Source organism: Ochotona princeps, chromosome 1 (genome assembly GCF_030435755.1).
Source record: "Ochotona princeps isolate mOchPri1 chromosome 1, mOchPri1.hap1, whole genome shotgun sequence".
In the NCBI taxonomy this organism is placed as follows: domain Eukaryota; kingdom Metazoa; phylum Chordata; class Mammalia; order Lagomorpha; family Ochotonidae; genus Ochotona; species Ochotona princeps.
Genome location: NC_080832.1, coordinates 169,239,388 through 169,265,450, shown reverse-complemented (window position 1 = coordinate 169,265,450; position 26,063 = coordinate 169,239,388). Strand labels below are relative to the sequence as shown.

Sequence of the window (26,063 nt, the reverse complement as noted above, 5' to 3'; positions counted from 1 at the left end):
GAGCCCATGATTACAGATGCGAGTACCTTAGGAGTAGAGCCCACGATTACAGATGCGAGTACCTTTAGTAGCATCGTGGCTTTTGATAGGGCATTCAACCTTTTAGAAATGATAAATCATTTTTTTTCTAAAAGATTTATTTTTATTTGAAAGAATTAGAGAGAGAGAGGAGAGAGAGAGAGAGGAGAGACACTGCTCAAAGGGCTGAAAAAGCCTGAGCTGGGCTGACCTGAAGGCATAAGCCAGCAGTTTTTTCCTGGGTCACTCACATGGGTGCAGAGACCCAAGGACTTGAGCCAGCCTCCCTGCTTTCCCAGGCCACAGACAGGGAGCTGGGTGGGGAGCAGAGCAGCTGGGATTCCAATCGGCGCTCATGTGGGATGCCAGCACTGTAAGTACAGGCACTGGCCTATGGTAAATCGTTTTCACTCTTGTCTCTTCATGTGATGTGTAGGTTTATGATGAGCTCGTAAGGAAAGCCTGGCAGGTTGGACGATCAGGGTCATGGTTCATCATAACCAGCTGTCACCATCACTGCCAAGATGACACTACTACAGTTTTGGAATTAGCTCTGCTGCAGTCATCCACAACGACTTTCCTTGAAAAGACCATTCTCAGTGCAGATGTCTGCCAACTGCTGGCTCCATGGCACCTTTCTCCACCCCCCTTCGCCCCCCCCACCCCGTGTACTCTTCTCTGGTTACCTGTGGCTACCAGTGGTATCCTCACTACCCGGAGCTGGACAGCCCACCTTTCTTTCCGCTTCCCAAGCACGCAGCTTTGAGAGTTGTTCCGCGATTGGCTGGACTGTTTCACGCAGCAAAATCATCACCCCTAGCAAGCTGCCTTGCTCTCCCTTGGAATACGGTCCTCACCGCATGGCCTAACCCTGAATTTGCTCTCCTGGCAAATCCTAGGCCCATCCCGGATAATCCTGCCCTCGGCCCAGCCAGGTACTTCTCATCCAGCCATCACATATAACTTTAATGAGCTCTGTTTATAAGCTGCATCTTGCACCGTTTCTTCTCCCTTCTAGGTACTTTCTCCGTATGTTAATCCCGTCTCTATTAATTTGTCAACTCCCGGAGGGCAAGGCCTGCCCCCCAGCTGGTGCTGGCGTCCCTGGCACGGACTGGCTAGGTGGAGTAGGGCTGAATGGCAGGCGAAGCGTTCTCCCTGTTTTTTTTTTTTTTTTTTTTTTTTTGGTTATTGTTTTGCTTTTCTCTACGTGCTTGTTTTTAAGCATCCTCTGATAGTGGTGGTCCTCAGTCAGCTACCCTCATGTAAAAATGCAAGCTGTTTCGGTGAGCGTCCACTCCCTCGAGGGAAGTGGGTGAGCTTACTGAGTCGCAAGGGTGGGTGATCCTGTCACGGTGCAATGTATGGGCAACCAAGCGGCAGGTGCACCTGAGAAAAGGAGGGGTACTGCTTACTTCAAAACTGAGATCTGAAAAGTCGAATGAAGCTTTAGGGAACAAAGCCCCACCACCAAAGTGTGTGCGGTAGGAGTGCAGGGCAATTTGACTGTAATCTAAAGTCTTAACAGAGAAATGCCACCAGGGGCCAACTGTGCGAGACCCTGGAGCTTGGCGCCGAGAGTTCCTCCGGGCGCAGGTAACAAAGGCCAGGCCGGCCGGCCGAGGCGCCTGTGGGGTGAGCAGCGGGGCTGCTCGGCCGCGGCCACCTGCTTCCTCCGCTCGGCAGCTCGTGTGCGGCTGCGGTGTGCCCGGACGGCTCCGGGCGCGCAGCCCAAGGTATAAACCTGCGTAGGCGGTGCGCCAGATAAGATCAAAGCCCGGGGCAGGAGCCTGCGAGCGGGGCCCAGGCGGGCGGGCGGTTCGGGTGAGCGAGCGAAGCGCCTCCCCCAAGCATTTCCTCTCACGCCCACTTCCAACCTAGGAGGGCTCGGGGTTTCTGCTTTTGTTGTTTGTAAAAAATTCAAAGTTGCACCCAGGAAGCCTGGGATGGGACTTTGGCGTGGCACTCGGGGGGTAAGTTCTTCTCCCAGCTCTTTTGTCTGGCGCCTGGGCTGTGGCGGGGCGGGGGGCAGCGCTGGCCAGGGCTCAGCCTGGGGGAGCGTGGAGGCGGGTGGGGGGCTAGGTTTTTGTCGCCGGGAGGAGGAGGAGGAGGAAGAGGAAGAGGAGGAGGAGGAGGAGGAGGGGATTCGGCCGGCGGCCGGGGAAGCCCTGCGCGCGCTCCCCGGTTGCAGGGCGGAGGGCCGAGGGGAGGGCCGGGCGGCGTGACCCGGCGGCGGCCGCGGGCTGGGAGGAAGCTCCGGGATCTCCGCGTAGCGCTGGCGCTGCGGGGCGGAGGGCCGGGGCCGCGCCGAGGGGGCGCCGGCGTGGGAAGCCGGGCTCAGGGCCCCGCGGGGCCTGGCGCGCGCCCCGGATGGCCCCAAAGGCGCGTGGAGCCCGAGTCGGTGACCTGGCCTTGCTTCCGACCCCAGGCCGCTCACTGGCTGGTCTCACGCTCCAGCGGGGGCTGCACCTGCGCCCGCCGGGCCGGTGGACTCCCGGGGTCACCTGCTGTAGCCTTGGAATGCGTCCTGGCAGCAAAGTGGCCACTCCCTCTCCCCCGCCCCCCAAGCCCTGTCCCAGGATTTTTTGACAGTTCAAACTGCAGTTCCCTGTTCACTGACTCCTAGGCTGTGGTTCAAATTGTGTTTCCCCGCTCCACGTTCCGCGTATGGGATGCGTTTTGAGAAGTACTGTTGATTTTGTCAGCAAACCTCACCTCGTTACCTCCATACTTGGGAAGCTGAGACTTGTAGAAAGAATGAAGAATACAAAAAATTACATTTAAAAAAATAGGGAGACTGTTATCTGGTGTGCACATTGGCAAAACTAAGTTTAATATCAGCTTAGTGCTCATGGAAACGAAGTGCAAGGACGAAGTTAATATCTGAGCATTCACATTTGTATGTGTATTTTGTTAAAGGGAAAAAAGTTCAGGCTGTAGCAAACCCTGAGCTTGCAGTAGCTGCTTAGGTTGGGTGAGACAGTACTGGTTCAGTTTACACCATTAAACTCCCAAGAGCAACTAGTCTAATCCCCAAAATAGCGTGCTGCCAGACAAACTCCGCTTTCCCATTTAAATGCATGCTTCGTCCTTTCTTTTTTTTTGGGGGGGGGTGACGCCACCCAGGTGGGAAGTTGTAACACTCTTGCACAGTTTCTGTGATTGCAACCCAACGAGTATCATTTCATGTTATGGAAGACATGATATCACCCGGAAACTTTAAAACGGGGCGACGCAAAGAGGGATTCCTCCGAATATACCCCCCCCCTTCCAGGATCTTCGCTGTGGCAAGCAAATTTACTTTGTAGTAAGCAAGTTTCCCCTCTGACATAGCATTATTGTTATTAATGGCCATTAGGCAGCAGAATCGCCGTTCCTGAGTAGTCCGGTGGCGGAGGGAGGATTTCCCGGGAGTCCTAGGGTCACCCCGAGCTGGAAGACATCCGGGGAGGGAGCCGCTGTATCAGGGGATGCATACGTTCCTTTAGCGTGTTTTAATTCCTTAAAAGGGGGAAAGAGTTTGGGGTTACTCTTTCATTTTTTGAGGCGTGCACCTCTTTCCTTTACCCCATGGCTGCTAAATTCGGGCCGTTTTTGCTTGCTTCTGGTGATCAGAGTGTGGAATGTCTGAGCCCCAGATAAGTGTCCTGGGGGGGTCACCGCCCCCTCCCCCGTCCCCCTCCCCTGCTCTCTGTCAGCCGGGGTCGCGGCGACCCCTCGCTCTTCCCCTGGGGTCGGCGGCGCCCTCCCGCACCCCTCCCCCGCGCCCCCAGCTGTCAGGCGGCCTGCAAGGGGTTAACGACGCTCGTAGCCTTGGGAAGCACCCGCGGGCTTCTGGAATAACCTTGGCGTCCCTCGCTCAGTTAATGGAACATCCACCAACCCCGGAGAGGTTTCACTTCAGGTTTAATGAGCTGTTCCTCCCCCCCCCAGCCCGCCCCGTCACCCTCCGCCGCCCGGCGCTTCCACCGACACCCCGCCCCCCTCGGTTTTTTTTTTTAAGTTGTTTTTCAAAGTTAATGAGTTTCAAGTTTCACCAGGACTTTTTTTTTTGTCTTTCCCCTTTTTCCCCCTTCACCCGGTGCTGAGGAAACCCCCTTGGGGTCCCCCGCCCTCGGCGGCCCGGGCGAGGGGCGGGGCTGGGAGACCCCATGACGTCACCGGGCCGGCCCACATCCTGCATCGAGAAAAGTCCGGAGTCGCTCCGTGAGGGGCGGGGGGGGGAAACTGGGGCGGTGCCCGGCCCCGCCCCCGGCCGGTCCAACCGCCCCCGACCGCGCGGCGACCGGGCCTGCCCCACGCCGCGTGACCGCGGGCCCGCCCCCCGCGCGGCCGGAGCCCGGCCCGGCCCGGCTTCCGCGCCCCCAGCCCCGGCGGCTGAGGCGGCTGAGGGGGCTGAGGCGGCTGAGGGGGCTGAGGCGGCCCCGGGGGCTGAGGCGGCCCCGGGGGCTGAGGCGGCTGAGGCGGCCCCGGCGGCTGAGGGGCCCCGGCGGCTGAGGCGGCCCCGGCGGCCCCGGCGCCCCATGGGCCCGCCCCGCCGGGGAGCGCCCGCCACGCCCGGGGCCCCGCGGGGTGTCCCCGCCCTCCCCGCCGCCGCGGGACGCCCCCTCCGCCCCCGGGGATCCCCGGCCGCCCCGCCCACCCGCGGGGAAGCCTCCGACCTCGGGCCTGCCTTTTCCCTCCCCGCAGACGCTAAACCGTGCGGGAGAGGTAAAGCCCGCGCCCGGCCCTCCCGGCGCCCGCCCGCCCGCCCGCGCGCCCCCGGCCCGCGCCCCTGTGGACCATTGGAACGGCGGGTGGCGTGAGCTCCCGTCGCCGGCCTTCGGCGTGGCCTGTGCCGGCTGGCGGCGGCGGGCGGGGAGGGGCCGGGCGGCAGCCGCAGCCCGCGGAGGTCATGTTTGTGTTTGGGGTTGTCAAGTGAAGGAGGGATCCCAGGCGCCGCCGCCGCCGCCGGCGCGCGCGGGGGTCGCGGAGATTGCGAGCTGCGGCTGCCGCCATCAGCGGCTCGGCTCCCTCCAGGGCCGGCTGCAGCGGCGGGCGCTCGGCCGGGCGTCCTGGCAGCAGGTTGGGCGCGGGCTCGGCGGCGGCGGCGGCGGCGGCGGCGGGCGGGGAGGCGGGCAGGGCCCCGGCAAGCCCCCTGCTCCGGTGGGCGGGCGGGTGGGGGGGCGCTCGCGTGCGTGTGTGTGTGTGTGTGTGTGTGTGCAACCGCCGACCTTGCGGAGGGGATGGCTGCGTGCGGCAGGCACTTGCCACTTCTGGGCTCCCTTGCCGCGCGCCGGCGCCTGGAGCTGCGGGTCGCTGGAAGCGGAGCAGGTACGGAGGAGGCCAGCCTCCCCGGGCCGCCTTGTGATTTGCAAGGGGTGTGTGGTGTGGTGTGGTGTGGTGTGGTGTGGTGTGGTGTGGTGTGGTGTGGTGTGGTGTGGTGTGTGTGTGTGTATGTGTGTGCGCGCGCGCGCACCGGGCGACCAGGCCTCGGCTTTGCAATCTCCCAGCTTTGTGGCTCCGCTTTTCCTTTCGTTCTTGGGTTCCAAGTGCCCGTGTCGTCCCGGCCACCTGGGGAGTTTCTTTCCGGGTTGGGAGCGCGCGCCTGCAGCTGTCGGGCAGCGGGGGAGGCGGGGCGCGGTGCGGTGCGGGCTCGCCTCGGGGTCCGGCTCGGCCCGGAGTTGCGGCTGGAGCAGGAGGGGGTGGCGGGCCGGCGGCTCGGGGCTGCGGTGCCCGCTGCAGCCGCCTTCCTCCTCCTCCGCCTCCTCCGCCTCCTCCTCCTCCTAACCCCCCCCCCCCCCCCCGGCTCTCTGCAGCCACTCCAGGCTCCTTTCTGAGCTGGCACTTCATTCCCCCTCCTCCTGGCAGGCGCAGCGCTTTGTTCAGTGCAGCGTTGCGAGGGGGTTTTCCCAGGCTCCGCCCTCCACATTCATTCATGTTTTTTTTTTCCCCTCCCTGCGACTGTCTTTACGCTTTTTGATCGTGTCATGTTTTTTTTTTTTTTTTTTTTTTTTTTGCTCCGTGTAGTGTTTATTTCTTTCCCGCAGAAAGGGACAGCTTTTCCTCCCCCACCCTGGTCCCGGTGGCCCCGGGGCTGCTGTGTCTGAAAATGCCCACTTCCTCCAGCAAGGATTTAAATGTGGATGGGCAGCGGGGCCGGTGGGTAGTCCGGGGATGGGGGAGCAGAGAGCCGTTAAAGGGTAGGGATTTGCATATATTACCCGTGAGCTCCGGCTCCCAGGGAATCACGTGATTGGGTTGCAGTGGGAGTTCATGCTTTAGAAACTTGGTCATCTCGTGGCCATTGAAATATACTCTGGGTTGAGCCAGGGACAGAGCACCACATTTAGTGCAGCCTTCATAGTTTATTTGGCCCTCAGGTGCCGGCGTTCCCTAGTGACTCAGACTCTGCCTGAATCCATTTGTGGGAGTTTTCTGCTGTAGGAGCCAGAGCTTTTATACATGGTTTTGCATGGTGCTGGGATGAGATATCAACCTTGTGCTGGCATGTCATTTTGCATATGTAATCTTAAAGGAAAAACGCGTGCCATTAAACATGCAAAGATCCGTGCTGATGGAGAGCCAAATCAGGAAGCCAACGCGGAAGTTGACTGTAGCCTCGTTCGCTCCCGTGCCTTGGTGCGCTTGGAGCTGTGCGTTTCTGAGACTCACGCTAGGTTATTGGATGCTTGCTTTTCACAGAAAGCCTTTCCTAAGGAGAAGCGCTCTGTCAGCAGTTCTGTGTCCTGCAAATCGCCTACTTGGATTCGTTTAGTCATCCTAACAACCCTGCGAGGTGGATAGCATTTCCTAGCTTTAAGGTTGAGAAATATGATCTTCAGGAAGGTGTAGTTCCTCGTACACGACCACAAAGCCTGGCGTGGAACCTTGGCTGATTGGACACCAAAATATGTTGTCCAGACCTGCCCTGCAGTGTTAGCGCAACTTCTGGAAAACCTCCTGTGGGGGGGGTGGGGGAGGCGCCATTGTCATCATGTCCAGTGAGAAAGTGGCTCTGGGATCCCTGAGCCCTGGGGGGCCCGCCTTCCCCCACCCCGTTAGTCCTTGTCTTTAATTTATCAGATGAGTGGGTGGCAGCTGCCTTGTCTGAATCACAGTCGGTCCCAACCAGAAAGCACTTAAGCAGAGTTAGTGCTCAGGCTCTGTGTTGCTCCTTCAGTTACAGATTCAGCAGGAGTTTTGAACTAAGCATTTCTGTTCCCATTGCCGTGTTTGCGTAGTGATTAAACATTGTTTCATGCTTAAAGTCAACAGAATTGGCTTTGCTTATGCTTATCGGGTTTTATGGCAGGAAGTTTACAACTGAAATTTTTGCTCCAGTGTCTGAGAGTCTTTCGGAAGCTGATTTGGGAATGGGTGCTTAGGTTTTTGGTGATTACCATGTTGGCATATTGTGTTTCGTCTCACTTTTTTTTTTTTTTTGAATGTGTAAGCCTAGGGTGTGCTGCAGTGACAAAAGCGCGCAATTCCTCCTGACTGTGGGCATTTCTGGGAGCTCAGCTGTTTGTGTCTGCTCCTGGGCGGGGCTGGTGCCCTGCGTAGCAGGAGGAAGGGGCGTGCTCAGGAATTCACTTTGATAACTGAATTCCCCAGGCAGGCTGCAAAGCTGTCCTGTTCCACTGGCAAAGGGTTAGCTGGAACTAGTCACACTTCCCACTGAGCACGGGTAGGCGGAAAGGGGGGTCCTCCCGTAGAAGGGGGGCTGGGGGACTGTGGAGTAGGTGCATAGCAGGACTCCATTGTGAGACGTGAAGACCTGGTTGTGCCCCTTGCCCGTGGGAAGGCGTGGATGCACCTGGACAGGGGGAAGTCTGTAGCCCGATGGCTGCCCGCTGGTGGTATCTTCAAACACAAAGTGAATTCTTTGGCTTGCTTCTGGCAAAGAGAGTGACTTTTGTATTTTGTTTTCTTAGAAGGGCCAGGTTTTGGACAAATTGAGCAGCTCCTCTGTTTAATTGAAATCAGGTAATCTTGGAGCAGGCTCGGCTGGGTTACATTTGCTTGAGTTTGCCCTAGAGCTGCGCTAAGGTCCAATTTTCAGCGTATCTTTTTTTCTTTTGAAGGTAACAAGACATTCTTCATGTTTCTGTGTTCTGTCTTTTCAGTACCTGGATTAATTGACATAGTTCAGAGTGTATGGAGCCAACTTTTGTGACCTGCCCGGCCTAGTATTTGCACCTGGAAAGGAACCATTGAATCAAAGATGCCTCGAACGAAACAAATTCACCCCAGAAACCTAAGAGGTAAGGCTGAGTTCAGGGAGAAATGAGGCTTGAAGGTGGTGCTTTGGGGAAGGGGACACGGCCTGGGCCTGCCTGATGTGGCCCCCTGCCACCTGGTGAGCTGTGTTTCTGTCCCTGCTGCTTCTGCCTTGCTGCGCTCCGTAGTGTCAGGAGGTACTCAGCAAAGATCTGCTGAGTGAATTAACCGACTTTGACAGAATGACAATGTCTTCCCAAGCACTCATGGGAGTGGTGAAGGCGGAGACTTCGCTGTTTCCTAACAGGAGCCACGCTTGGCATGAGGAATCACAAGTCAGTGGCTGGCAGCCTCTGCCAGCTGGGTGCTAGGAGCTTGGTAGCATTTTCTGTCCTACCCCACCTCCCCTCGCCTCCCCTCACTACATACTCTCTTGGAGGTTTATTTCTGGATTGCCGTGTGAGTTCCCAAGACAGGAAGTGAGGAGAGTCCTGAACGGTGTGAGCTCAGTCACTGTGGGCATGCAGCTGGCACTGGCAGGCTCAGGAAAAGGGCATCGAAGGGACATGAAGGATACACGTTTCAGATAGACCACATTGGGAAAGCCAATAGGCTGCTCTGCTGTTTGAAATGTTTTGTATTCTCATAAGTTTTATCAACTGGCAGTGGCAAGTATTTATATTTATGTTGAGTAGATGAGAATGTTCGGCTAAGAATTATTAAAGCAAATATTTCAGATGGATAAAGTATTTTGTGAAATGTATTCGCATGTTGCTTCACGGCAGGGCTGCCTTCTGAGGGAGACATTTTTTTGGCAGTTTCATCGTTGTGCAAATGTAACAGAATGCACGGGCCCCAGCATGGGTGGCGCAGGCCTGTCTTACACCTGCGTCCTGATGGTGTGCACGGCTGCGCTGGAGGTGCAGACCTGCGCGGCACGATATTGCACACAACACTGCAGGCCTTCGTGAGCCAGGGTCCTCGGTGTCTGCACGCAGCGGAAGTACAAATCGGGTCTAAAAGGAAGAAACGGGGTACGGGTTCTGGGCACTTCCCGTTAAGTGAAGTTTTCAGGACTAGAGTTGGCTCTGGGGGAGTGGGTGGTGAGTGATTGAGGCCTGAGGCCGTGACCTATCCCCAATGTGGACTTTGTAAATATGACACCCGTGGGCTGTGCAGTGTAAATAAACACAGTCTTCTTTCTTGGTTCACTAACCAATTTACCTTAGCTTACTGTGAAGTTTTCTACTTTGTATATATTTTTAAAATTTTTCACTCTTGTAATGGTATTACACTTGAAATGCATGGTGATAACTGTGCAAATACATTTTCTTTATTGCATCATTCTTTAAACATGTTTCTATTTAATCATTAGCTTATCTGAAATGCAAAGTTAGAGAGAGCTATCATCTGCTGGTTGGCTCTTCAACGGAGAGCAAGCAGTCCAGGCTGGGGCGGCCAGAGCAAGGCTGCAGGAAGTACATCCGAGTCTTCTCACGCCCGTTGCAAGGGGCCCAGTACTTGAGCCATCTTATGCTGCTTTTCTGGGCACACTGGCAGGAAGCTGGATCAGAAGCTGAGCCCCTGGAATGCTACCTGGGACCCGTATGGATGCTGACCTTAAACCACCGTGTCACAGTGCTGGTTCTGACTGAAGCAGTTTTAACATGGTGTAAATGTTTTTTTTTTTCTAAAGCTAAGACAGACACATTAGCCTAGGTGTGAGCAAGATCCAGATTGTCCAGTCAGTGTTGCTGTCTTCCCTCTGTCGCTCGTTCTCCTGGAAGGTCTTCAGGAGCAAATAACATCTTCAGTGTTAGCACTTGCTGCTTCTGGAACACTCCCGAAGCACCTGCCTGAGGCTGTTTTGCAGGACTTTTCTTTTTCGTTTTCCCTTTCCCTTTTCCTTTCCCTTCCCTTCCCTCCCCTCCCTTGTAAAAAGAATTGCTGCAGCAGTGATTAAAAGGTATAGTAGAGAGAATACATGAATGAGTAACAGCTTGTCGTTATCATGAGGTGTTGGGCGCTGTGTCTCATTGTTCAGGCTGTGTTTCATGTGAGTGGGACCGGCAGTGTGATCCCACTCTGCAGGTGTTTGCAATCGTTTCCCGCATTCACAGATAATTGCCTTGTGCTCCAGTGGTAGGGTGGCTGTGGTGCTGCGTGCCACAGGATGTTGTAGTCTTTGGAGACTTTAAATCATCCGTCGTGCGTGTGGCCTGCTGTTGGCTGGAATGTTGTTCTGTGGTACATGGCTGGTTAATTGTGGAGAAAGATTTTGTTCAAGTATTTGGCAAATTAAGAAAGCAGTAGAATCTTTGGAAATATTCCCCAGTGAAGTAAAGCGGGTCAGTTACCATGAAATAATGCCTGAAAACATGGTTGGGTTTGTGGCTTCGTTGTCAGGAAAACAGTGAGTGTTTACCGCCTAAGATGTGTCTCAGAGTTCCCTGTGGGCGTAGCTAGACGCCTTGGGCCCACGTGTAAGTCGGCGGTTATAGTCCAGTGTGGAATGAGGTGGGAAGGTATTAAGTGTAGTTTGTCAGAGCCCAAGTTTTCAGAGTCACGTGGGAAATGTTGAAAAGTGAATGTGCATTTTGCCTTTCTCCCTCATTCCCTCGCTCGAATCTGAACTCTTTAATAGCAAAAACAAAAACAAAACAAAATCGAACAGGCTTCCACGTAGCACGGTGTGAGTGGAGCAGGGCGTGTGGAGCCCTGAGCCCTGGTGTTCCCACTCATCCAGGGAAGGCATCCTGTCCCTGTTCACACTGAGGCTGTGCTGAGTCTGACAGCCCCTCTAAGCCAACTGAGGCCAGCCCAAGTGTTTGTCGAAACAGTGAACACGTGATTGATCTACAGGGATTGCTCAGTAAATCAGGAGTAGAATGCACTTTGCATATTTAAAATACATGCTTTGTTAGGGCCAGAACGGTGGCATAGCCAGCTAAACCTCGGTCTGCGGTGCCAGCATCCATATGGGCAGTGGTCGAGACCCAGCCGCTCTGCTTCTGATCCAGCTGCCTGTTTGTGGCCTTGGGACTGCACCCGTATGGGAGACTTGGAGGGCGCTCTTAACTGCTGGCTTTGGATCAGCTCAGCTCTAGTCTTTGCAGTCTTTGGGGAGTGAACCAGCAGATGGAAGATGTTCCTGTATTTCCTTCTCTGTAACTCTACCTTTCCAATAAAAATAAATTAGTAAGAAGATATGTATATGTGCGTGCACACACACCCTGTCTCTCCTTTCCTGCTCTCTCTGTGTTGGGGTGTAGCAGGTTAGGGGCCCACTGGAGCTGCCGCGTTCTCTCGAGCAGTACTTGAGCTCTGCTCTTCGCTTCCTGCTGGCATGGACCCTGGGAAGCAGCAGGTGGTGGCTGTGCTTGGATCTCTGCCACCCAATGGGGGAAGATTGAGTTCTGGGTTCCTGAGTTTGGGTTGGCCCAACCCCGGGCTATTGTGGTCAGTTTAGGAATCGAACCAGCAGATGAGCAATCTGCCTCACGACATTTCAACTAAAAATTTAAGTTAGTAAAATTAAAAAGAATGTGTGCTCTATGCTGTTTTACATGGAATGGACATCTTGAGAAATGCACACTTTCAGAGCATGCGCCCTGCTTTTGGTGTCTCATGTTAAATCAGCAGCTGTTTGTTGGATGCCTGTGTGCCTACCACTCTCGGTGCTAGGGTCAAGTGACCACAAAGCACAGCCTTTGAGGAGGGTGGAGCTGCTGAGGGGCTGGGTGGCAGGTAACTGCTCCAGCAGAGAAGCGCAGAGGTGTGCTCCCTACTCACAGGGGGCTGTGTGTTGTCCCTTCTGTGTGCGGTTTGGAGTGGAACAGGGCGGTTACCGAGAGGAGGAAAGGTGGCCCTGGGCTTAGCTCACAATGCTGCAAAGTAATCAGAGTAATCCGGAGAGCTCAGAGTGTTCGCCTGGAGCCCGGGCTGGGTGCGGGCTGGGTGCCTCCCAGATGCTGTTCTTACTGCCTGGGCCTCCTCTCCAGGAGGAAAGCGAAAGGTGGCTGAGGGCATGGCGAGAATGAGGAATCCCCTCGGGACCGGACCATCAACTTTGAGTCCAAATTATTTGGAAAGATTTATTTGTTTACCTGAAAGGCAGAGTCACAAAGACAGGGAGAGTGACCCCCTTGCAGGTGCTCCTTCACACTGGCCGGGATAGGTGAGGCTGAAGCCAGGAGCCAGGAGCTTCCTCCAGGTCTCACACACCATGTAGGGACCCAAGGGTGGGAGTCCTCATCCCTGCCCTAGCAGGGAGTCAGATGAGGAACCAAGCAGCTGGGACTGCAGCCTGGGCACCTGTGGGGACGCCGGTGACATAGGCGCTAGCCTTAACCACCAAGGCACAGTGACAGAATTGGGCATTAAACATTTTAATGGGAAAAGCTGCTGCTTTTAAACTTTTCAGAGAGAATTTGAAATAAATTGGGATTTAGCCATTCAGTGACAGTCGTGAAAGTTACTTGACTCGGGCGGGCTCTGGAGGCAGGCTGCAGCCTTGTGGGTCTGGAGCAGGGTCGCCTGCTTTCTCAGGAGGGAGGTGACACGCAAGAGGTGGTCTCCAAGCTGCTTGAGCTCACTTGGCTGCGACCATTGAAAGTGAAGCTTCAACTCCAGCCGGGCCAATTTGGGTAAGCCGAGAGGGTGCTAAGGTGCAAAACTCTGAGATTGCCACTTAGCTCTGCTAAGCGGGGAGGGCACTGGCCGCGTGCGGTTTCCGGTTGGCGTCTGCAGGTGAATGTTGGCTGGGGAAGCTCTGTGTCTCGCAGTGACGGCTGGCATCTCGGCTGGCTTTTTCTGCCCTCGTGCTGCTGCTGGGCTGGCAGAAGATGTCTCTCACGCAGTCACCTGTGAAACAGGGAGTGAGAAAGCAGAGGCTGGAGTTGGGCTCGCTTCTGGACCTCTGCTGTCTGCTTAGGAGTTTGCACAGAGCCCGTTGCTGCTTCCGAAGGCTCCTTAGAAAATAGAGTTACGTGACTTATACTTGATGATGAAGTTATCATTAGAAAGAATTGACATCCTAAAAAAAGAATCGCAAACAATGTGTTCGTTGTCCTCCTGTTGGCAGTTTTAACTCTTGAAATACAAGCTCTGTGTGGTTTATTGTAGGTTCTTTAGTGGAGTGGGTGTGTTCCCGTGGAGCTGCAGATCTGGGGCTGACCAAAGGCATCCATGCGTAATGTCAGCTTTCCCCAGGGGCAAACGCATGGGGACACAGTTGCGTGTGGATGTGTGTGTGCATTGCACGTTAAGAAGTACAGCTGTGAGGTGTGTCATGCAACACTGTAAGATTTGTGTCTATACTGGCTGTGCCCGAGGGAAGCAGAATCTATACTGCTCTGAGGCGCTTCCTTAGCGGGGTGGTCTGGGAAGCGCGGGAGCAGGTGAGATCAGTTTGGGGTGTGCGTGTGACCTGTGGCCTGACAGCCGGTCTGCACATACCGCGGGGCTGGGCTTTGCTTCTGTCCCGTGCACTCATCTCGGCCACGTCCCTGGCGAGGCCCCTGAGTCTGTGGTGCCCGTGGCCCTTGCACTGTGTGTGGCTTGGGCTTGCACAGGAAAGGGAGTTTTGCATGAGTGTGAAGAAAGGCATTCCGTGTTGTCCTGGGCATCCAGCTCTCTAGGGGGCAGCACTGGGCCCTGCGCATGTATGCTTTGGAGAACTGAGGGGGGCAGGGCTGGCCTTTCTGCTTGACCTCCTCTGCATGTGTGTAGGTACATGTGTATGTGTCTGTGCATGCATGCACGCATGTGTACAGGATACATGTGCACGTGTGCAGGTACATGGGTGTGCATATGTATGTATACATGCATGTGTGTGCGTATATGCACGAACATATGTGCAGGTACATGTGTTCATGTATGTGCGCATGTGTGCGTGTGTAGGTATGTGTGTGGGTGCATGCGTGTGTGTGCAGGTACGTGTTTGTGTATGTGTGTGTGTTGCCCCGGCACTGTCTCAGGCCATTGCTTGGACTCCTGCTACACGGAGTGGAGGCCCCAGGAGAGGCAGGGATCCCACGCGAGACCCCAGGATATAGGGCTGTTCCTGCGTTAACCAGTCTTTCTTCTGAGTAGGTTTCCAAGTTTGGGGAAAAAAAGCAAAAAGCTGTTCCCTCTTGTGCCGGTATTTTGGGGCTCGGGTTTTACGACCTCATCTACTTTAAGATTGAAAGTCAGTTGTGGAAAATAACTCAGTGCTAACCTTTTGGAGACATATTTGGTGAGTTCAGTATAGTTGGTTTTCGTTTCTGTTGGTTGAGCACATTTAACTTGTAATCCTCTGCGAACGCAAGAACTGCTTCACCTCCAGGGGCCTTGGCACTTAGGAAAGTGACAGGGCGGTGGCCCTGTGGGACCTGGGGGTACCCGCTGCCCACCTTCCCCACAGGTGGCCATGTTCTGAGCAGCCTGGGACATTTCCCACCCCCAGGGCTCCATGCAGCCGCCTGTGTGTGACGTGCTGGGGGCAGAGCAAGCAGAGGTGGCATTTCTGTGCTTTGCTTCCTTCTGGAAGGGAGCCTGCCGCCTTGCCATTCCGCAGCGCGTTTTGCTCCCCTGTGTGTGAGGTGTGTCTGTGTCTGTGCGTGAAAGCTTGTGTCTCTACCTCGAAGTGTTTGCTGCCTCTCTGCTTACCTGCTGCCCTGCTGAGTACCTCTGTCCTGTGTGGGCCTGACACCAGCCCCCACTGCCTGGACTGGGAAATGCTTCCAGCCGGCGGTAACTTCCTCGGGAGAAATCCGTGCTTGTGCAACAGTTTAATCGCCTGCACAGGTGAGTGAGTGGCTCTGATTCACTTTTTTTTCTTTGATAACATTCATTTTTTATTGGAAGGGCGGATTTCCAGAGAGGAGGAAAGACAGAGAAAGATCTTTCATTCATTGGTTTACTCCTCAAGTGGCCGTAATGGCCGGAGCTGAGCCAATCGCAAACCAGGAGCCAGGAGCTTCTTCCGAGTCTCCCACACAGGTGTAGGGTCTCAAGGCTTTGGGCCGTCCTCCTTTGCTTTCCCAGGCCATGAGCAAAAAGCTGGAAGGGAACTGAAGCCACCAGGACACAAACTGGCGCCCATATGGGACCCTGGTGCTTGGAGGTGGAGGATTAGCCAGTTGAGCTACCTCGCTGGGCTGATTCATTTTTGGCTACAGGAAGTGTCGTCATGAGGCTCCTGGGGTGTGTGTCTTGTGTACTGTGAGTTATCACCAGGGCCCAGGTTTGGCCTCCTGTTTCGAGGGACAGGCTGTGTGGTCCTGGACAGGGTTCCAGTGTCCATTTCCCCATCTGTACAATGGAGGTGGTTGGAGGGCACATGGCAGCGTTGTCCCAGCACCTTGCATGGGCAAGCAGGACAGCTGTGTCTGAGCAGCTGGCTGCTGTTGTACCCTGGATCCCAGAGGAACCCCTGCAGGAAGCCTCGCGTGGGAAGCCACATGTGTGTGCTCAGCAGTGGTCACCCACATGTCTCAGGCCTGTCCCCCCTATTCCAAGCCTGGGGTCTGAAAGAGAGAGGGCAGTGCAGAAAGAGGCGTATCCAGTGTGCAGCTGCCACTTCTGGGGTCCCACTGAAGTGTGTTCGAACCTTGCCTCTGTTTCTGGCAGTGCTAAATGGGATTGAACAGGGAGTGCGCATGCGCACATGCGTGTACACACACACACACACACACACACACACACACACATTTTCGATCTGTTGGATTCCCAAATAACTGCAGTAGTAGAGCTGGACCAGGCTGAAGCCAGAAGTCAGCAAATCGATGCAGATCTCTGCTCTGGGTGGCAAGCTCCCAAGGACTTGGGCCATCAACTGCCTTCCCAGACACATGAGCAAGGGGCTAGATTGGAAGTGGAGCAGCCAGGACTTGAACTAGTGCTGATATGGAGTGTCCGTGTCATCAGTTGGCTTAAGCCGCTGTACTGCCATGCCAGCTCTACAGGTGTTCTGAGTGGTTATAGTGAGTGGTTAAAGGGTCCTGTGAGATTGGAGCAAGGTACTCTGCTTGGGTTTGGGGTTAGGCGCCAGTTCTGGCCCCTCCTCTACTTCTGTAAGACGGGAAAGCCTCCTAGGTCCTCAGAATTCATGTGATGGAGGTGAAGGTTTTCATTTCTTCCCAGTGTGTGGGCCTGCTTGGCGGTTGTTTTATCAACTCTGCCACGAGCCGTGGTCACTTGTTGTGTAAGGATTAGTTTGCTGGCTTGTAAGTCGGAGGAGTTGCATTTTGCTGAGTTGCACATGGAAATCCAGCTATCTTTTTCTAAGGCCTGAGGACTTGGGAAGTCAGGAATTGTACAGGAAAAATAGCCTCATAGCTTGCTTACTTATTTAGTTATTTTTCCAAAGAAATTCTTTGTATGATTGCAGCTAGAAAGCAGGTAAGTAATAATTTAAAAAATTCATTTTTGCTGATACAGGTGAGAAAGTGGTTGAAGTTACTGGGAACCATCATGTAAGTAGCTGACCTTAGTGTGACTAGGATAAAAATAAGAGACTAGATTTAATATAGCAAGCTTCCCTTTTTTTCAAATAATGGTTTTTGGAGCTCATGTTGAGAGCTTATTTGGTGTTTCTTGCATGCTTATTAACACTAGCCAAATGTTTTTTTTCCTGTTTAATAGTAAATGCAGAATGTAATGATACGATTAAGCAGAACGAAGATTATAGTTTAGAACAGATTTGCACAAAATATTTTCTGAAGAGGTCTAATTTATCTCACCATGGAATAGAAAAAAATTAACGTACATGAAATCTCTAATCGATATATAAGCATTTTAAAGCTTGACACTTAGAATATTATTTGAATAAGGCTAAGGCTCTAATTGCGTTATGTAGGGAAACTATTTTATGAATAAACTAAGTGCTTAGGTTTGTCATTCATCTATTTCTTTTAGAGCTGTTTAGCAGTGCTCTTCTGCCTATTAATTAGTAGTACTCTTCTGCATACTAACAGTATGCCAGTTAAAATGCTGCTGAGGTGTTCTTAAAGAGTGCTTGGTTTTCCCAGTACCCCTTAGCTGCTGCTTCCTGTGGCGCAGAAGCGTCAGGATGACCAGGGCATGCCTCTCAGTGCTCCAGTCATTCTTGGCTAAGACCCTTAGACCGTTAAGGCTTTGGCTGCTAGCGCTGCCCAGACCACATCACTTCGGGCTGCTTTTGTCTTTCTTATGACTTAAAGTGAGAGGAGGTTCTTGCAAATTTCCACGTTGAATTTTGTTCTAAAAGATATCCTGAGGCTGTGCTGCTTTGTCAAAGCACTTAAAAAAAAAGTAGCAGTTACAAGTAGTTGGCTGCTGGTGATGAAGTGGCGTGGTAGTGCCCAAGCGTGAAGTGAAGCTGCGCAGGGTGCGTGCCACGTGCCTTGCTGGTAGGAAGGCTGAGTTCAGGCACTTTGGCATTTTGGTGCACCACGTTTCTCCGTGCCCGTATGACTTGGGTGTGAACTTCACCAGACACATTGAAGGTTGTGTATTTTGAACGGTGCTGCTCCGAGCTTATTGTCCAACTCTTTGGATTTGCCAGGGAAGAAAAATATAAGATCGGCATGTAATTACTTAAGAGCATTCCTGATAGAAATAGTTGACAGGTACAATCGGGACAGTGTGTGTTGGTTTACAAATAAATGGGAAAGGAAAATGAGCTGAGCTGAGCCACAGAGACCCAGAAGGTGGTTAGGAGGTGCTTGGGGAGGTCAGGGCATCTCCCCCACATTGCCTGTCTCTCACTAGCCTCTCCGTAGGAACCACTGGGAGCGCTGCATAGTTCTGTAGGGGTGGACCATTGGCCTAGCAGTTACAGGCTCTGCCTCATATCCTGGGCCTGGGGTCAGGGCTCAGCTGCAGCTTCCTGCTACTTCAGACCCTGGGAGACAGCTATGAGGACATGTGATTTGGTTTCTGTGACCCACTTGTATCTTCTGGATTGGATTCTAGCTTCTGCCTTTGGCCTGAGGTGCAGCCCGGCCTGGCTGTCATGGGCGCTGAGGGGTTGGGTCAGCAGATGAGAGCTCACACTTTCAATCAATAAATCTCTCTCTCCATCCCCCTTTTCTCTCTTTCCAGCATGGAATTAGAGGATATTTTGATGAAAACCTTTGAAATCTATGTAGGTTTTATGCTAAAAAAGATATCCCCTTCCTTCAGCTGTGCGCACCAGCCTTAGTTCTGAATGCTTCCTGCGTGTTCGTCCGTCTCCTCCTGCAGCTGTGGGAGACAGGTATCGTCCCTGCCCCCGTTCGATCTGCAGGGACCGAGACGTGAAGTGCAGAGTGCTGTTTAGCCCAGAGTCGCACAGCTCGGAGCTGCCTCATGGCACCTGTGCTCCCAACCGGGATGCTCTGGCCACTAGTGTTGAAAGTCCTTTGCTGATGTGTGCCAGGGTGTCACTGCTCTTGCCCGGTTCCCAAGGGGGGGCTTGGGAAGGGTCGTGTGGGGAGCTGCAGCCGCTGAAGAGGGTGCGTCCTCTAAGTTACTGATGGCTGCAGATCCACCGGAGTTGTCTGTGTGTCTGTTACTGCCACAGAGTTGAGTGTCGAGGGAAAGAACAGTGATTCTATCAGCGGCGCTTGCTGCGGGACTTGCTTAGGGAGCGGAGACGTCTCGCCATCACAGTGCGGAATGTCAGCATTTAAATGACGCTCACCCTGGGAGTTCAGATTCTGACATGAAGGCGTGGAAGGTATTTCTAGGCGCATTATTGTGAAAACATTAAAAATTCATGCAAAATTTAGCAAATAATCCCCCAAAGTATGTGGATTCTTTACATATTGCAGGCACAGAAAAAGCAGAAATGTAAAACTGCTTCCAGAGGACCAGAGGTAGCAGGATTTATTAGTCTTTCATTTTAATTCTAGCAATAGTGAAATCAGTGAATAGACCATGATTGGAAATAACACATAGCGCTTGAAATGTTAGAAATTTAATACATTTGTCATCAAGCACAGGGAAAAGATCTGAGAGTAACATAAGGCAATAAATGTAATTTTAGGTTGATATGATTCAAGCAGTATGGAATTCCCCAAGGAAAATTGAGCAGAAACAACAAAACAAAACCTCAATGGCTTCTTGGTGTCAACTTTTTTCTCAGTGAAAACCTGAGCGAGGAGGAGTATTTAAAAAGGGAAGGATAAGTTAGTAGAGAAAATGATTAGTTTTGAAGCTCTGGTAGAATAAGGGAGAAAATCATGATGTGATTGTTGGTCTGATGTGCTTGGCGGTGAGAGTGGGTTTCCATACACTTGAAGCTTAAGGGAACAGGGAAAAGCAGACTTGTTAGAGTCTAACTGTGTAGTTTTTACTTGTAGTCATTGTAAAATACTCAAGTTCTTTTACATTGTCAGGTGGGTAGAAATCGGTGAAGAATTTCAGAGGCTAGACGCTGTGTGCTAATGCAGCTGTTTCTCAGCATGGGATGGCGTCACAGCCCACTAAACCGTGTGTAGGTTGAGCATGCTGTAAATCAGCAGTGTGTACTGTGTACCTGAACTCAGGTGTTTTATACCGGCCGGGCAAGGCCCTGCAGAGCATCGGGGTTCCGCTGGCAACCCTGGGCCTGACTCTGAGCTCTGCTCTGTGTGGCTGCCTTTCCTTGCTGGAGAGGATCAGGTGTCACAGTGCCAGCCTGGAGAAGGTCCAGGTCAGCATCAAGTATGGTTTCTACTGAACGCATGTCACGTTTGTACTTCTGTATAGTTGAAAGCTCTTAGGTCACACCAGCCCAAGTTTTGGACTGGCGGTGCTTTTTTTTTTTTTTAAAGGTTTATTTATTTTTATTGGGAAGACAGATCTACAGAGAGAGACAGAGAGAAAGATCTTCCATCTGCTAGGTCACTTCCCAGATGGCTGCAATGGCTGGAGCTGAGCCCATCTGCAATCTGGAGCCAGGAGCCTTCTCTGGGTCTCCCACATGGGTGCAGGGTCCTGAGGCTCTGGACCATCCTCTGCTGCTTTCCCAGGCCATAAGCAGAGAGCTGGGTGGGAAATGGAGCAGCTGGGACACAAACTGGTGTCAGTATGGGATGCTGGCGGTGGCATGTGCAGATTAGCCCATGGAACCATCATGCCAGCCTCCTAGTGTGCTTTATTTATTTTTAAGTAGATTAAATTTTGTTATTTTTAAGTTTTTATTTTGGATAATTTTTACATAGTTGATTAGGGTGATAAGGGTCAAGGGCTACAGGAAGGTCGACAAGATCACAGCTTCCATATTCTCTGTTTTTCCTGCCTGTATCTGGGGGAAGACAAGGGCACAAGCCACACCCAGCCTCCCCAGTGCCTCTGTACCTCGGGACTGGCAGTGCTTGAAAATACAGCTTCCCTGTGGGGTCAGCATACTTTGTTGACATGTGGAAAGTTGGAATGGCAAGCTACAAGTCTGAGATGGACTTTTTTAGATTTTCTTCCTGTTTCAGGAAATTACCATACAGATGAACATATCAGCAAAAAATAATAGGTGATCTCAGGCATATAACTTTGAGTTTCTTGTGTAAGCACAGAGCCTGGGTGTGGGAGGGGGGTTGTTCAGGGTGATACTGGCCTGGAGATTTCTTAGTTCTTTTTTTCCTTAAGATTTATTTATTATTTTTATTGGAAAGGCAGATATACAGAGAGGAGAAGAGACAGAGAGGAAGATTTTCCGTTTGATGGCTCACTCCCCAAGCAGCGGCAATGGATGGAGCTGAGCCAATCTTAAGCCAGGAGCCAGGAGCTTCTTTTGGGTCTCCCACATAGGTGCAGAGTCCCAAGGCTTTGGGCCGTCCTCGACCACTTTCCCAGGCCACAAACTGGGAGCTGGATGGGAAGCGGGCCACTGGGACTAGAACCCCTATGGGATCCTGGTGCATTCAAGGCGAGGACTTTAACTGCTAGGCTGTCATGCTGGGCCCTCTTATTCGTACTAAATAGTGGTTAGTCTGGGGCATAGAGTTGGCAAGCTGTAGTCTGTTAGCCAGATACTCTGGTTTTGTAAGCAAAGTTTTATTGAAACACAGCTCTGCCAATTCATTTACATACTGCATGTGACTGCTTTCCTGTAGTGGTGCCAGAGATGAATAATTACCTATGAGTGCTAAAGGCTGGGGCGGGGGCGGCGAAGCATGTGGCCCATGTGGCCTGAAGGCCTGCAGAGTCGTTTGATCAAGCCCTGACAAAGCAGCCACAGTCAGAAGTTGAAATTCAGTCTGTAGCAGGCCAATTTTTAATTTACTTTGTAAAAAAAAAAAAATACTTTAGATTTATTTGGAAGGTGCATCTTATTAGGAGAGAAGGAGATACAGAGACAGAGTTCTTCTGTCTGCTGGTTTACTCCCCAAAGTGCTGCAATGGGTGGAGCTGAGCCGATCTGAAACCAGAAGCCAGGAACCTTCTCTCGTTCTCCCACTTAGGCACAGGGACCCAGGGACCCAGGGACCTGAGGTATCCTCCACTGCATTTCCAGGCCATAGGCAGGAGGCTGGATCAGAAGTGGAGCAGCCAGGACACAAACCAGCAGCCCTATGGGATGCCAGTGTGACAGGTGGAGAGTGAGCCTGCTACGCTGTCATGTCAGGCCCAGCAGGCCTGTGAATGATGCTGTAGATATCCAGAGAGCCTTGACTGAAGAGAAAGTCTCTACCCCCGGTCTAGTGTATTGGCCCTTGAACCTTTTTATAGATAGTTTTTCATTCTTGTTTAGGAACTAGAGGAGAGTTGATGTACTTGTAAACCTCTTGGTATTTGGAGTAAATAAGCGTACTCTAGTTCTCCTGTGGATGGTTGCCCAGCAGGGAGTTTTTAGGGACTTGGAGTTACTGTGAGTGAACATCTGTTGCCCACCAGCAGGATGAGAGAACTCACATTTGTGAGGAAGAAGTCCTTTTACTTGGTTCTGTAATGAAGGGGGGACTCAGAAATTGAGTTGATCATACTTCTTGGCGTCAGAAGGTCAAAAGCAACTGAATTCTTAGTAAGATCAACTCAATTTCTGAGTCATGTCTGAAGTCTCAGTATCCCCTGCAACACTTTTTTTAAAATATATTTTTATTTTGGATTTTGAATTATGTGGTACAATTTTGTATAGTCTGGGATTCCCCCTCAAACTCTCATTCCCAACAGATTTTTCCCCTTTTACTACAATAGTGTAGTCCTTCATAAGGAATCATAATTCTATCAGTGTCTTATTCAAGTGTACCCCGACATTGTTGGTACAGACAATGTCAAACAGTCCAACATCCCATTGTCTACACATGTCCAGCAGTTTCATTGGGAATCCATCTTCCGTCTGGAAGCAGGGATGCATGTTCCATTATTCCCCCGCGTCTGTGTATGATAGACCCCAGGACTCTATCACTATACATTTCCATAATTGAGAAGCCATGAAACCAGGTCAACAGCTGGTATGAGTTAGAACAGCCATAACAACATAGCTGCCTTCCAACATAGTTGTAGATTTTTCATGGTTTCAGAGTAGCAGGTTGAGAATAGGTAGGGGAAATGCTGTTTGTGTTCTTTGATTTTCCCTGACATTCTTTGTGAATACTTTGGAGATAGTCCTGGATTGGGGTCAACTCAGTGAAGCATTTTAACTCTAAAATGCTTGTGGAAACAATGAGGATTCTCTGCAGAATCCTTAGCCTTTTTTATTTGGTACACGCCAGTGTGGCACATGGTTCACAAACTGTGTGAAAATCAGTCACAATGGGTCTCTGTTTTTAGTGCCAACAAGGCTGGTGGTGGTTGTGATGGGTGTTGGTAACAGGGCCGGCAGGAAGTTTCTATCTGGGTTCCTGGGGCCTTGCTGATCGTGGTGGACACATAGTAGAGTTGGGCAGATCGGCCTCTGTCTTCTGGGGAAGTTACAGTTGGAGTAGTCAAGACCATAATGGCTTACACATGGAAGTCCAGACAGCTGTGCAAATATTTGACAAGTGAACATGGAAGTTAGTGTTCACTGAACATACGTGGGAGGGGTCTGACGGCGTAGCGGCGGGGGAGTGTTCTTTCGGCGGTCTGTTGGTTTCAGTTCATCTGCCATGTTCTGGTGATGAGTTACATATTCAACATTCACGTTATCACCTTGGAGGAGTTACAGTAAGCTGGCATTTGACAATACAGTCTTAGAAAGACAACTTTTCCTAGTCTCCTAGTCAAAGTTTACTGCTCTAGGAGTATACTTATTAAGGTATGGTTTATGCAGTGGAAGTCACCCATTACAACTATGCAGTTCAGTGATAATGCAGTCAGCCTGTGGAGTTGGGCAGCCATTACCTCAGTTCGTTTTTAGAATATGCCCATCATTTCCGGTCATGGGCAGCTGCCCATGTGCTTTGTAGCTCTTTACACTTGTATTTTCTGAATGTTTAATAAGACAATTGTTGCAGGGTGTGAGTTGGATCATGCCAGGCAAGTCTCGGTGTATTAAGGAGTGTTTATTAACCAAGCTTGGTGAGAACAGGGCACACTAGAAATAGCAAACCACAAGTCCACATGGCAATCCAGTCAATTGAAACCCCAAGAGGAACAAATGGTCATTACCCTGAAGTCCATCTGTTAAGCTGAAGACCTATGTCCCCGCTTCCCCAGCAATACAACTTATCCTGAGAGACATGCAACGAATAACCTGGACACACTTACAAAGCTGCAGACAGTCACCTTTCCCTGGCTTCTCTGCCCGCATTCCATCACTGCTAGGCCTCACCTCTCCTGCAACTCCCGATAGGACACAAATTAGAAATACAAGGCGTCTTTTTTTTTTTTTGAAAGATTTATTTTTTTTTTTTTGGAAAGTCAGATATACAGAGAAGAGGAGAGACAGGGAGGAAGATCTTCCATCTGATTCACTCCCCAAGTGGCCGTAAAGGCCAGAGCTGAGCCAATCCGAAACCAGGAGACAGGAGTCTCTTCTGGGTCTCCTACATAGGTGAGGGTCCCAAGGCTTTGGGCTGTCTTCAACAGCTTTCTCAGGCCATAAGGAGGGAGCTGGATGGGAAGTGGGGCCGTTGGGATTAAAACCAGTGCCCATATGGGATCCTGGAGCGTGCAAGGTGAGGACTTTTGCCACTAAGCTACCATGCTGGGCCCAGAAATACAAAGTATCTTAGCATTGCTATCTTCACTGTCCCACCCAAGCAGTGAACAGAGGGTGAGGAATACAGACAAAAGGGGCCATGCTCAGGGGCCACCTTGAGAAGCCAGAGAGCAAGCAGGTGCTGGGAAGGCCAGGAGTTGGAGTGCCAGAGCAATGGAAGCATGGGTCCAAGAGAAGGAGTCTTAATGGGAGCCTGTGAGGGGAGTGGTTGCACAATAATGCAGTACCGCCCTCTCAGGTTCCAGGTGGTGATGGGTGGGCGTCACAGGTGGGCAGGGGGGAACACCTAGGTGATGGTGGGGGAGTGATTTCCAAGCTCATGACCCAGAACCAGCTGCCTACCTCACTGTAGAATCATGCAAACATGTGGCTTTTTCACTCAGCTTCTTTTGTTTAGCTTTATGTGTTTCATTTTAGCGTGTATCAGGATTTCCATCTTGTAGAGCTAAATAATGTGTGAATTAACTGTAAAATTTACTTATCTGCTCACTGATTGATCATCTTTTAGATTCTTTTCAGTGTTTGGCAACTGTGAATAATATTCCTGTAATCAAATTTGTATAGTCCTGGAGTTAGGTGTGGCGTGTTTTAGAAATCGCAGGTCAAGTTGTTACAGAATGTTTGGCATGGAAACATGGCCGCAACCTCATTTCTTGTCTCATACTGAAGAAGAAATGTCATGCGGACAATTTCAGTTTGCAAAGCAGGATTTATTTAGAAAAAAAAGGGGAAAGGGGCTCCTGCCATGGTGGCAAGAGGGGGCTCCATGTGTCCCCAGGAAAACCCCAGGCAGTGGTTAACGCCTGCCTCCCATTCTAGTGCTAGCTGATCGCTCAGGCACCTGCTCTCTGACAGTGGCTGGTCGGTTCTAGATGGTGAATTGATGTGTTAATTCTGCCCCTGTGTCCTTGGGAGAAATGTGCTCTGGGGAAGTTAATACATGGGGGAGAAATACGATTTTATATTAAGAAAAAAATCAGTTTCACCAGGGACCAGAAAAACCCTAGCTGCCTACTGTCCCTGCTGACTCATCACACACAGGTGGTTGCTGCCAGCTGTTTGACCTGCTGCCACTGTAGACATGTGAGTCCTTTCAGGGTCAGAGTTTCTCTGGGATGCTTGCTGTGTACCTTGGAGCGGTTTCTTGTGGACATGGGCATATTGTTGCGATTGTTTTCGTCCACTCTGGAGATCTGTTGGATGGATGTCTGCTGCCTACGCTTTGCTGTTTTCTTGTCTACCAGCTGCATGCGTTTCTTCCTCTCTGCCTCCTTCATGTTAGAAAATGAGCTTTTCAGTCTTAAGTTTTTGTATCCTTTTGTAAACTGGACTGCTGAGTAATTCTCTTAGTGGCTACATTAGGGATTGTAATAGGCTTTTAAAATGTAACACTATCAGCTAGCGGCTAATACTTTCTGAAGTGTGGTAAAATACGGAAACTTTGTTTCACGACTCCTGTTCTTTTCTTTCATGCTATTATTGTCTTAGATTTGATCTTTATTGTTATGAAACCTATTCAGTACTAAATTACTGCTTTACACAATAAGATTTTATAACTGATATGATCTTATGTTTTTGAAACTGAGAGGAAGAACGGGGAAAACATTATATTTTTGATTGAGTTTTATTATCAACCCACATATTTATCATTCATGGCACTCTTCACTTCTTCCTGTGGATTGGAGTTGTCATTTATGTTACTTCCGTTCAGTCTGGCGGATTTCATATAGCATTGCTTGTAAGGCAGCTCTCTGAGCTCTTTTAAAAAAAAGCA

General features: G+C 51.4%; 1 protein-coding gene across 1 annotated transcript in view; it reads left to right on the top strand.

Annotated features, from left to right (window-relative positions):
- The first annotated feature begins 5,018 nt into the window (after nucleotides 1-5,018).
- The window catches only part of HIVEP1 (HIVEP zinc finger 1), a 135,154-nt gene continuing 114,109 nt past the window's right edge, over nucleotides 5,019-26,063 (top strand). The window contains exons 1-2 of the mRNA XM_058670508.1: nucleotides 5,019-5,082; nucleotides 8,127-8,264. Coding sequence (XP_058526491.1) covers nucleotides 8,225-8,264 — 40 coding nt within the window. The 5' untranslated portion in view covers nucleotides 5,019-5,082; nucleotides 8,127-8,224. The remainder of the gene's footprint in view (nucleotides 5,083-8,126; nucleotides 8,265-26,063) is intronic.